General features: G+C 44.6%; 2 protein-coding genes across 2 annotated transcripts in view; both read left to right on the top strand.

The window, feature by feature from the left end:
* The first annotated feature begins 11 nt into the window (after positions 1–11).
* LOC143723128 (collagen alpha-3(VI) chain-like) lies at positions 12–3,760 on the top strand. The gene is made up of 6 exons (XM_077215119.1): positions 12–195; positions 383–979; positions 1,477–2,076; positions 2,349–2,948; positions 3,356–3,685; positions 3,735–3,760. Exons 1-6 carry the CDS (start codon positions 162–164, stop codon positions 3,758–3,760), a joined length of 2,187 nt encoding a protein of 728 aa, XP_077071234.1. The 5' UTR covers positions 12–161.
* Positions 3,761–3,825: 65 nt separating this feature from the next.
* The window catches only part of LOC143723374 (collagen alpha-3(VI) chain-like), a 35,573-nt gene continuing 26,938 nt past the window's right edge, over positions 3,826–12,460 (top strand). The window contains exons 1-8 of the mRNA XM_077215695.1: positions 3,826–3,955; positions 4,143–4,739; positions 5,238–5,837; positions 6,111–6,710; positions 7,079–7,678; positions 7,866–8,462; positions 8,950–9,549; positions 10,779–11,384. Coding sequence (XP_077071810.1) covers positions 3,922–3,955; positions 4,143–4,739; positions 5,238–5,837; positions 6,111–6,710; positions 7,079–7,678; positions 7,866–8,462; positions 8,950–9,549; positions 10,779–11,384 — 4,234 coding nt within the window. The 5' untranslated portion in view covers positions 3,826–3,921. The remainder of the gene's footprint in view (positions 3,956–4,142; positions 4,740–5,237; positions 5,838–6,110; positions 6,711–7,078; positions 7,679–7,865; positions 8,463–8,949; positions 9,550–10,778; positions 11,385–12,460) is intronic.

Raw genomic sequence — 12,460 nt, 5'->3', positions numbered from 1 at the left:
AAGAGCTTGGCATCTTGACCTTTGGAATTGGATCGAGGGGCTCTGATAGCAGAGAACTGCAGAGAATCTCATACGACCCCAATTATGCTCTTTCCGTGTCCGACTTCAGTGAGCTTCCAAATGTCCAAGAGCAGCTGCTGGCCTCTGTCCAGGCTGTTGCAATGCCAATCACTCCAACTTCACCAACTCTCACTGGTATGTGCATGGCATAACTTTATGACAGCCAGCTCACAGGCTTTGCTTTGTTGGTCTCGCTAAGTAGTAATGAGCAGCGGGACCATTACCCAAAGCTTAGGTAGACGATGAGGTGGTTGAATTCATGTGACATTTTTAAGATGTTTTGAAATGACTTGGTGTTAATGATGCTGATTTCTTCTCCTAGCTGATGACGCCATACCCAGAAAGGACGTAGTGTTTATGCTGGACGGTTCAGATGGCACTAGAAATACATTCCCAGCAATGCGTGATTTTGTGCAAAGAGTAGTGGAGCAATTCGACATAGAGGCAAACAGAGAACGTGTTTCTGTGGTGCAGTACAGTAGAGACGCTGAGGTCAATTTTTATCTGAATACCTACGCAACAAAAGTGGAGATCCTGAACACTGTCAGAGGTCTGAGGCATAGAGGAGGGAGACCCCTCAACACAGGGGCAGCTCTCCAGTACGTGAGGGACAGTGTCTTCACCGCCTCTGCGGGGAGTAGAAAGCAACAGGGTGTCCCTCAGATTCTTATCCTCCTCAGTGGAGGACGGTCAAGCGATAACATAGATACACCTGCCTCCGCCCTAAAAGAGAGCGGAATCTTGATTTTTGGCATCGGCACCAGAAATTCGAGCAGAGAGGTGCAGAGAATTGCCAACGACCCTACCTATGCACAGCCCATCAATGAATTCTCTGACCTTCCCAGTGTCCAGCAGCAGTTTATCAGCTCCCTCAACAACGTGCTTGTACGAGTCAAGCCGATGACACCTACTGTGGCGGGTAAGACAGATTATCACACGTCTCTAGAAAACAGCACACTGAGCCCTCCTTGCAAAGCGTGCCGTAGACACTAAATGGTTTATGTTAGCGATGCATGTTAGCAGAGGTGGGGGAAATTAGCCTAACAAGCAATGGATTTGAACTCTCTGGGGGGTTAGGCAGTGTTGAGTTTTAAAGTGTTTTTGTATTCGCTCGTTCATCAGTTTTAGGCACAGTTTTTGTCTTTTGATGAAAACATCATTTAAATTGTAGACCTCATTTTGACGTATTCAGTAAGCTTAGGCAGTTTTACTCTGGCCCAAATGAGATGCTATTTTAGCAGACAGTATTAACATTTGACTGTTAGATTGGCTGTAAAATAGATGAAAGGATAGGAGCGTTTTTTTTTTTTTTTTTTTTTGCCCTGTGTAGTTACCGGCTAGAGCACACACACGTCCACAGACAATATCAGATACCCAGGGCTCACGTGACTTTGTGTTCCATTCCATTACCCATAGCTGAGCGAGGGATGGCTAGGAGGGATGTTGTGTTCCTGCTGGATGGTTCAGATGGCACAAGGAGCTCTTTCCCTGCAATGCGTGACTTTGTTGAGAGGATGGTGGAGAGACTGAATGTGTCTGAGAAAAGAGACCATGTGTCTGTGGTCCAGTACAGCAGAGATCCAGAGGCCCATTTCTATCTTAACACATACTCAAGAAAGGAGGACGTGCTTGACACGCTCAGGGGTCTGAGGCACAAAGGAGGGAGACCCCTCAACACAGGGGCAGCTCTGCAGTACGTGAGGGACAATGTCTTCCCTGCCTCCTCTGGAAGCAGACTTGTAGAAGGTGTGGCTCAGTTACTGATCCTGCTGAGTGGTGGAAAGTCATTTGATAATGTTGACACACCAGCCTCATCCCTGAAAGAGCTGGGAGTGCTTATCTTTGCGATAGGGTCGAGGAGCTCAGACAGCAGGGAACTCCAGAAGATCTCCAATGAGCCTAGTTATGCACTTTCAGTGAGTGACTTTGCTGACCTTCCCAGTGTTCAACAGCAGATTTTCACCAACATTAACACAGCCTTTGTAGAGGCAACGTCTATCACCACCACCACGATAGGTAAGAAAAAAGCCAAACCGGCTTCCTGTAATTCCTCTCCTTTTATTATGGTCGTAGAGAAATGTGCCATATTGTTGCTCTAGTTCTAATGAGTTACAGAAGGAAATGTATTTCCTCCTGAAGAGTAAAACTTGACGGAAGGTGACGCAATATCGTAAACACAAAGAGCATGATCGAGCGCCAAGTGTGTAATGCATTCTGTTTTTTTTTTTTCGTTTTTTTTCTCTCCTTACAATGTCCCCCACTTGACCCACGAATATGTCTGTTTTTAGCTGAGGGCCGTAGACAGAGGAGAGATGTTGTCTTCCTGCTGGATGGATCGGATGCCACTAGGAATGGGTTCCCAGCAATGAAAGAATTTGTGCAAAGAATGGTGGAGAAATTGGAAGTAGCTGAGAACAGAGATCACGTTTCTGTGGTCCAGTACAGCAGAGACCCAGAGGCCCATTTCTATCTAAACACGTACGAGACAAAGGAAGAAATTCTTAACAGTGTCAGAGGTCTGAGGCACAAAGGAGGCAGACCCCTCCACACGGGGGCAGCGCTCCAGTACGTCATAGACAATGTATTTACTGCCTCCTCCGGCAGCAGACGGTTGGAGGGTGTGCCGCAGATACTGGTTTTGCTTAGCGGGGGAAGGTCATTTGACAGTGTTGAGGCAGCAGCCTCCTCTCTGAAAGAGCTTGGCATCTTGACTTTTGGAATAGGATCGAGGGGCTCTGATAGCAGAGAATTGCAGAGAATTTCATACGACCCCAATTATGCGCTGTCCGTGTCCGACTTCATTGAGCTTCCAAATGTCCAAGAGCAGCTGCTGGCCTCTGTCAAGAATGTATCAATTCCCATCACTCCAACTTCACAGACTGTTACCGGTACGTGCGTTGCAGTACTTTGCAATATGCTGTGTCTCGTTTTTCTTTGTGAAGTCCCTACTTTTTTTAACCATAGCTTAGAGCAGGGATAGGCAACTCCGGTCCTTGAGAGTTTAGCTCCAACCCTGCAGAGTCCTGCAGAGTCCTCCGGTCCTGCAGAGTTTAGCTCCAACCCTGACAAAAATTATTTTTTAATAATCCTGAAAACATTGATTAGCTTGATAAGGTGTGTTTAATTAGGGTTGGAGCCAAACTCTAAACTCTGCAGGAAAGTGGCCCTCGAGGACCGGAGTTGCCCATCCCTGGCTTAGAGAGTTAATGAGGTGATGAACTGATGTGTCATTCTGAAGGTTTATGAACGTTATGCACATTACTTGGTGTTAATGATGCTGTTTTCCCCCTCCTAGCTGATTACGTCACTCCCAGAAAGGACATAGTGTTTCTTCTGGACGGTTCAGATGGCACTAGGAATTCTTTCCCAGCCATGCGTGATTTTGTGCAGAGAGTAGTGGAGCAGAACACCATAGAGGCAAACAGAGACCGTGTTTCTGTGGTGCAGTACAGTAGAGAAGCCGAGGTCCATTTCTATCTAAATAGCTACACGACAAAGGAAGAGGTTCTTGACCGTGTCAGAGGTCTGAGACACAAAGGTGGTAGACCCCTCAACACGGGGGCAGCTCTGCAGTACGCCAGAGACAATGTATTTACTGCCTCCTCCGGCAGCAGACGGTTGGAGGGTGTGCCGCAGATACTGATCTTGCTTAGCGGGGGAAGGTCTTTCGACAGTGTTGATGCAGCAGCCTCCTCTCTGAAAGAGCTTGGCATCTTGACCTTTGGAATTGGATCGAGGGGCTCTGATAGCAGAGAACTGCAGAGAATCTCATACGACCCCAATTATGCTCTTTCCGTGTCCGACTTCAGTGAGCTTCCAAATGTCCAAGAGCAGCTGCTGGCCTCTGTCCAGGCTGTTGCAATGCCAATCACTCCAACTTCACCAACTCTCACTGGTATGTGCATGGCATAACTTTATGACAGCCAGCTCACAGGCTTTGCTTTGTTGATCTCGCTAAGTAGTAATGAGCAGCGGGACCATTACCCAAAGCTTAGGTAGACGATGAGGTGGTTGAATTCATGTGACATTTTTAAGATGTTTTGAAATGACTTGGTGTTAATGATGCTGATTTCTTCTCCTAGCTGATGACGCCATACCCAGAAAGGACGTAGTGTTTATGCTGGACGGTTCAGATGGCACTAGAAATACATTCCCAGCAATGCGTGATTTTGTGCAAAGAGTAGTGGAGCAATTCGACATAGAGGCAAACAGAGAACGTGTTTCTGTGGTGCAGTACAGTAGAGACGCTGAGGTCAATTTTTATCTGAATACCTACGCAACAAAAGTGGAGATCCTGAACACTGTCAGAGGTCTGAGGCATAGAGGAGGGAGACCCCTCAACACAGGGGCAGCTCTCCAGTACGTGAGGGACAGTGTCTTCACCGCCTCTGCGGGGAGTAGAAAGCAACAGGGTGTCCCTCAGATTCTTATCCTCCTCAGTGGAGGACGGTCAAGCGATAACATAGATACACCTGCCTCCGCCCTAAAAGAGAGCGGAATCTTGATTTTTGGCATCGGCACCAGAAATTCGAGCAGAGAGGTGCAGAGAATTGCCAACGACCCTACCTATGCACAGCCCATCAATGAATTCTCTGACCTTCCCAGTGTCCAGCAGCAGTTTATCAGCTCCCTCAACAACGTGCTTGTACGAGTCAAGCCGATGACACCTACTGTGGCGGGTAAGACAGATTATCACACGTCTCTAGAAAACAGCACACTGAGCCCTCCTTGCAAAGCGTGCCGTAGACACTAAATGGTTTATGTTAGCGATGCATGTTAGCAGAGGTGGGGGAAATTAGCCTAACAAGCAATGGATTTGAACTCTCTGGGGGGTTAGGCAGTGTTGAGTTTTAAAGTGTTTTTGTATTCGCTCGTTCATCAGTTTTAGGCACAGTTTTTGTCTTTTGATGAAAACATCATTTAAATTGTAGACCTCATTTTGACGTATTCAGTAAGCTTAGGCAGTTTTACTCTGGCCCAAATGAGATGCTATTTTAGCAGACAGTATTAACATTTGACTGTTAGATTGGCTGTAAAATAGATGAAAGGATAGGAGCGTTTTTGTTTATTTTTTTTTGTTGCCCTGTGTAGTTACCGGCTAGAGCACACACACGTCCACAGACAATATCAGATACCCAGGGCTCACGTGACTTTGTGTTCCATTCCATTACCCATAGCTGAGCGAGGGATGGCTAGGAGGGATGTTGTGTTCCTGCTGGATGGTTCAGATGGCACAAGGAGCTCTTTCCCTGCAATGCGTGACTTTGTTGAGAGGATGGTGGAGAGACTGAATGTGTCTGAGAAAAGAGACCATGTGTCTGTGGTCCAGTACAGCAGAGATCCAGAGGCCCATTTCTATCTTAACACATACTCAAGAAAGGAGGACGTGCTTGACACGCTCAGGGGTCTGAGGCACAAAGGAGGGAGACCCCTCAACACAGGGGCAGCTCTGCAGTACGTGAGGGACAATGTCTTCCCTGCCTCCTCTGGAAGCAGACTTGTAGAAGGTGTGGCTCAGTTACTGATCCTGCTGAGTGGTGGAAAGTCATTTGATAATGTTGACACACCAGCCTCATCCCTGAAAGAGCTGGGAGTGCTTATCTTTGCGATAGGGTCGAGGAGCTCAGACAGCAGGGAACTCCAGAAGATCTCCAATGAGCCTAGTTATGCACTTTCAGTGAGTGACTTTGCTGACCTTCCCAGTGTTCAACAGCAGATTTTCACCAACATTAACACAGCCTTTGTAGAGGGAACGTCTATCACCACCACCACGATAGGTAAGAAAAAAGCCAAACCGGCTTCCTGTAATTCCTCTCCTTTTATTATGGTCGTAGAGAAATGTGCCATATTGTTGCTCTAGTTCTAATGAGTTACAGAAGGAAATGTATTTCCTCCTGAAGAGTAAAACTTGACGGAAGGTGACGCAATATCGTAAACACAAAGAGCATGATCGAGCGCCAAGTGTGTAATGCATTCTGTTTTTTTTTTTGTCGTTTTTTTTCTCTCCTTACAATGTCCCCCACCTGACCCACGAATATGTCTGTTTTTAGCTGAGGGCCGTAGACAGAGGAGAGATGTTGTCTTCCTGCTGGATGGATCGGATGCCACTAGGAATGGGTTCCCAGCAATGAAAGAATTTGTGCAAAGAATGGTGGAGAAATTGGAAGTAGCTGAGAACAGAGATCACGTTTCTGTGGTCCAGTACAGCAGAGACCCAGAGGTCCATTTCTATCTAAACACGTACGAGACAAAGGAAGAAATTCTTAACAGTGTCAGAGGTCTGCGGCACAAAGGAGGCAGACCCCTCCACACGGGGGCAGCGCTCCAGTACGTCATAGACAATGTATTTACTGCCTCCTCCGGCAGCAGACGGTTGGAGGGTGTGCCGCAGATACTGGTTTTGCTTAGCGGGGGAAGGTCATTTGACAGTGTTGAGGCAGCAGCCTCCTCTCTGAAAGAGTTTGGCATCTTGACTTTTGGAATAGGATCGAGGGGCTCTGATAGCAGAGAATTGCAGAGAATTTCATACGACCCTAATTATGCTCTGTCCGTGTCCGACTTCAGTGAGCTTCCAAATGTCCAAGAGCAGCTGCTGGCCTCTGTAAAGGCTGTTTCAATTCCCATCACTCCAACTTCACAGACTGTTACCGGTACGTGCGTTGCAGTACTTTGCAATACGCTGTGTCTCGTTTTTCTTCGTGATGTCCCTACTTTTTTTTAACCATAGCTTAGAGCAGGGATAGGCAACTCCGGTCCTCGAGGGCCACTGTCCTGCAGAGTTTCGCTCCAACCCTGACAAAAAAATTTTTTTAGTAATCCTGAAAACATTCATTAGCTTTTTCAAGTGTGTTTAATTAGGGTTGGTGCTAAACTCTGCAGGAAAGTGGCCCTCGAGGACCGGAGTTGCCCATCCCTGGCTTAGAGAGTTAATGAGGCGATGAACTGATGTGTCATTCTGAAGGTTTATGAACGTTATGCACATTACTTGGTGTTAATGATGCTGTATTCCCCCTCCCAGCTGATTACGTCACACCCAGAAAGGACATAGTGTTTCTGCTGGATGGTTCAGATGGCACTAGGAATTCTTTCCCAGCCATGCGGGATTTCGTGCAGAGAGTAGTGGAGCAGAACACCATAGAGGCAAACAGAGACCGTGTTTCTGTGGTGCAGTACAGTAGCGAAGCCGAGGTCCATTTCTATCTAAATAGCTACACGACAAAGGAAGAGGTTCTTGACCGTGTCAGAGGTCTGAGACACAAAGGAGGTAGACCCCTCAACATGGGGGCAGCTCTCCACTACGTCAGAGACAACGTTTTTACAGCCTCCTCTGGCAGCAGACGGTTGGAGGGTGTGCCGCAGATACTGATCTTGCTTAGCGGGGGAAGGTCATTCGACAGTGTTGATGCAGCAGCCTCCTCTCTGAAAGAGCTTGGCGTCTTGACCTTTGGAATTGGATCGAGGGGCTCTAATAGCAGAGAACTGCAGAGCATCTCATACAACCCCAATTATGCGCTTTCCGTGTCTGACTTCAGTGAGCTTCCAAATGTCCAAGAGCAGCTGCTGGCCTCTGTCCAGGCTATTGCAATGCCCATCACTCCAACTTCACCGACTCTCACTGGTATGTGCATGGCATAACTTTATGACAGCCAGCTCATAGGCTTTGCTTTGTTGATCTCCCTAAGTAGTAATGAGCAGCGGGACCATTACCCAAAGCTTAGGTAGTCGATGAGGTGGTTGAATTCATGTGACATTGTTAAGATGTTTTGAAATTACTTGGTGTTAATGATGCTGATTTCTATTCCTAGCTGATGACGCCATACCCAGAAAGGACGTAGTGTTTTTGCTGGATGGTTCAGATGGCACTAGAAATACATTCCCAGCAATGCGTGATTTTGTGCAAAGAGTAGTGCAGCAATTCGACATAGAGGCAAACAGAGACCGTGTTTCTGTGGTGCAGTACAGTAGAGACGCTGAGGTCAATTTTTATCTGAATACCTACGCAACAAAAGTGGAGATCCTGAACACTGTCAGAGGTCTGAGGCATAGAGGAGGGAGACCCCTCAACACAGGGGCAGCTCTCCAGTATGTGATGGACAGTGTCTTCACCGCCTCTGCGGGGAGTAGAAAGCAAGAGGGTGTCCCTCAGATTCTTATCCTCCTCAGTGGAGGACGGTCAAGCGATAACATAGATACACCTGCCTCCGCCCTAAAAGAGAGTGGAATCTTGATTTTTGGCATAGGCACCAGAAATTCGAGCAGAGAGGTGCAGAGAATTGCCAACGACCCTACCTATGCACAGCCCATCAATGAATTCTCTGACCTTCCCAGTGTCCAGCAGCAGTTTATCAGCTCCCTCAACAACGTGCTTGTACGAGTCAAGCCGATGACACCTACTGTGGCGGGTAAGACAGATTTTCACACGTCTCTTGTAAACAGCACACTGAGCCCTCCTTGCAAAGCGTGCCGTAGACACTAAATGGTTTATGTTAGCGATGCATGTTAGCAGAGGCGGGGGAAATTGGCCTAACAAGCAATGGGTTTGAACTCTCCGGGGGGTTCAGCAGTGTTGAGTTTTAAAGTGTTTGTTTATTCGCTCGTTCATCAGTTTTAGGAACAAGTTTTTGTCTTTTGATGAAAATATCATTTAAATTGTAGACCTCATTTTGCCGTATTCAGTAAGCTTAGGCAGTTTTACTCTGGCCCAAATGAGATGTTATTTTAGCAGACAGTAATAACATTTGACTGTTAGATTGGCTGTAAAATAGATGAAAGGATAGGAGCGTTTTTTTTTTGCCTTTTGTAGTTACCGGCTAGAGCACACACACATCCACAGACAATATCAGATACCCAGGGCTCACGTGACTTTGTGTTCCATTCCATTACCCATAGCTGAGCGAAGGATGGCTAGGAGGGATTTTGTGTTCCTGCTGGATGGTTCAGATGGCACAAGGAGCTCTTTCCCTGCAATGCTTGACTTTGTTGAGAGGATGGTGGAGAGACTGAATGTGTCTGAGAAAAGAGACCATGTGTCTGTGGTCCAGTACAACAGAGATCCAGAGGCCCATTTCTATCTTAACACATACTCAAGAAAGGAGGACGTGCTTGACACGCTCAGGGGTCTGAGGCACAAAGGAGGGAGACCCCTCAACACAGGGGCAGCTCTGCAGTACGTGAGGGACAATGTCTTCACTGCCTCCTCTGGAAGCAGACTTGTAGAAGGTGTGCCTCAGTTACTGATTCTGCTGTGTGGTGGAAAGTCATTTGATAATGTTGACACACCAGCCTCATCCCTGAAAGAGCTGGGAGTGCTTATCTTTGCGATAGGGTCGAGGAGCTCAGACAGCAGGGAACTCCAGGAGATCTCCAATGAGCCTAGTTATGCACTCTCAGTGAGTGACTTTGCTGACCTTCCCAGTGTCCAACAGCAGCTTTTCACCAACATTAACACAGTACTTTTAGAGGGCATGTCCATCACTACTACTTTAATAGGTAAGAAAAAGATAAAACATTCTTGCATTATTTTGTTTCAATGTGTATGGTACTTGCTAAGGTAAGTATCACCAGCAGTATGTAAACTTCTTTGCTTGAATTTTCCTTGACCATTTTGCATTTTGGTGGCTTTTTGCAGAGAGATGTACTATTATTTTTTGGTTCAGCAAAATTTGCAATCTTTTATTTATGCAGAGACCCACATCATATCTATGGACCATAATGTCAGAAATACTTTGGTATGGGTCTTTTACTTTTTACTCAGTAAGAAGCATCAAACATCAAGCATCCACCTCGCAACACGTTGACAATCACTCAGCACACCTTAGTGAAAGTGCTACCTATAAAGTTTACTTTAAAAATCATTTAGAACATCAAACATCATTATAGCAGTTAGCATCATGGGATAGAGAGTTTCATGGCAAATTTTACATGTATTTCTTTATTTATATCTTTTATTCCTCTTGCACATTGTGCACTTTGTGTAATTTTTCCCCAAACATTACTGTTTTAAATGGAAACATCTTTATTTTGTATTTCATTTTTAGAGATTAACTATATTCAAAATGTTATATTAAATGTGGTGGTATACTAAATGGCATGCATGCATGTTTGCATGCCCCACCATCTTTGTGCTGGTGTCAGATTGTTATATTGTTATTTTCACATTTACATCATAAGTGTGCCTTGTGAATAAGTAATGTTCTATTTAATCGTGTTTTTCTTACAAAAAAACAAAGAGACCATTTTTATTAAAAAATTGCAAGTGTTTCTTTCCAAGCCTACAATTTTATCATGGTTGCATATTTAAGTAGTGAACATTTCATTTCCAAACCTCATATTCACCTTCTAAAGTTCAGTTCCAAAATATTAGTTTTTTTTTTTTTGTTGTTGTTGTTGTTGTTGTTGTTGTTTTTGTTTTATTATCTTCACAAATTAATTTTAACAATTTCAGATACTGTGAAATTCAGTTGAAAATTACACCTTGCACATCTGGAATTTCCAGTTAAAGAAAAAGAACAAACATGCTGACATGATGTCTTACCAATAGATGTTGGAATCAAGTGCAAATTAGTCACGTTCAATAATCGAGTGCAAAAGGGTGCCGAGTGTTGTAATTATATTCATATCTATGTTTTTGTTAGGTGTTTGCAATTTTACAGACTGTCCTTCATCCAATCAGCATTATTTTATATTTAATTTTTTTAATTTTTTTATTTCAATTTTAGTGAAGTCAGAAGGACCCAAAAAGGACATCGTCTTTGTGATTGATGGCTCTGAAGGTGTTGGCAGAGAGTTTCCAATTATCCAGGAGTTTGTGCACAGAGTTGTGGAGAAACTCAATGTTGGTGAGAACAAGATCCGAGTTGGCGTGGTGCAGTATGGAGATTCTCCATATGCAGACATATACCTCAACTCACATAGGACCAAAGAAGGTGTCCTAAATGACATCAAGGAACTCCGACAACGTGGGGGGAGGCAGCGCAACCTTGGTCGGGCCATTGGTTTTGTTGGACGTGAAGTTCTGGTTTCTGGACGCGGTGGAAGGAAACAGGAGGGAGTTCCACAATTTGTTGTTGTGGTTTCAGGAGGAAAAGCAACAGACAATATAAGGCCACCTGCAACTGCACTGAAACAGTCAGGAACTTTCACTCTTAGCATAGGAACAAGAGACGTGAGCCCTCAGGAATTGCAAGTTACCTCCTATGTCCCCACATTTGCCTACACAGTTGATGACTTGCCTGGACTTTATACAATTCAGGACAAACTCATCACCTCCCTGACTGAGCTATCTAGTGAGGAGTTAGCCATTTTGCGCCCTGTATACCCTACAGGTAAATGCAATCATTTCATAATTGGTTTTCCTAGTTGATGTGATAATACCTCTAACCAGCATGAATTTCCATGCCCCATCCTGGTTTTTGATAGTTAGTGATGGTCAGTATAGTGGATCAGTAAAACTCGTAAGCTCATGAAGCTGGTCATATAGTATATTTTGTCACTTACTGCTGGTTGAACATAGAAGTCTTGCTAGTTATCCAGTTAAGAAGATTGCTAACAACACCAGCATTCTATGCTGGGAACAGCATCTAATATGCTAAATGAAGATCAGGAGTCAAAGTTGAAGTTAAATCAGTTGTCAGATAGTTTACTAAAGACAAAGTTCTCCACACTTCCAAAGCCCTTACAAAATGAGTTAGCAGTGTTCAAAGTGTGCCAGTACGCACTGGTACGCAGTATCGGCACTTCTATATTTTAAGCTTCAGTGTACTCTAACTTTTTCTTGCATACTGGCACTTCTCACATGTTGCAGGTTCCGGGGGCGTCACTAGGTCCTTTTTCTACTCAGTCCCCCTAAAAAATTGTGATTAGCTCTGTAATTTTTACATTAATTTGTGATTGTCTTAGTACCCTTTAACCCCTTTACTGTCACCACCACCACCCCCTCCCCCTTTGATAATGGACATTAAAATGCACTATACAATCTTAAATGGTTGTAATTCAAGAATGCTTGGAATATAGACATAAGTTTGGTCGGTAACACTTTATATTACGACCCGCAAACAACTGCGTAAGTAAACCGAAATGACGGTGTACGTTTCTGTAATTATAGTGTACTTCCGTGTAGGTATAAGGGAACGATATGTTAAGTTTTGGGTAATAAAGGGGTAACAAGCAGATATACAACCTGCAAAGAACTTCGTAAGTAAAACGAAATGACGCTGTACGTTTCTGTAATTATAGTGTACTTCCGTGTAGGTATAAGGGAACAATATGTTAAGTTTTGGGTAATAAAGGGGTACAGCCAGATATACAAGCAAATTATTTATAATGTAATTATTTTAAAACTAACTGGTACCTATTCTGTTAATATATTCCAGGCAAAAATTGTACGTCTGTTGTATATAAA

The sequence above is a fragment of the Siphateles boraxobius genome, unplaced genomic scaffold (genome assembly GCF_051911475.1).
Source record: "Siphateles boraxobius isolate OS27281-9 unplaced genomic scaffold, OSU_SipBor_1 7, whole genome shotgun sequence".
In the NCBI taxonomy this organism is placed as follows: domain Eukaryota; kingdom Metazoa; phylum Chordata; class Actinopteri; order Cypriniformes; family Leuciscidae; genus Siphateles; species Siphateles boraxobius.
This window is presented reverse-complemented; position numbering and strand designations above follow the sequence as displayed.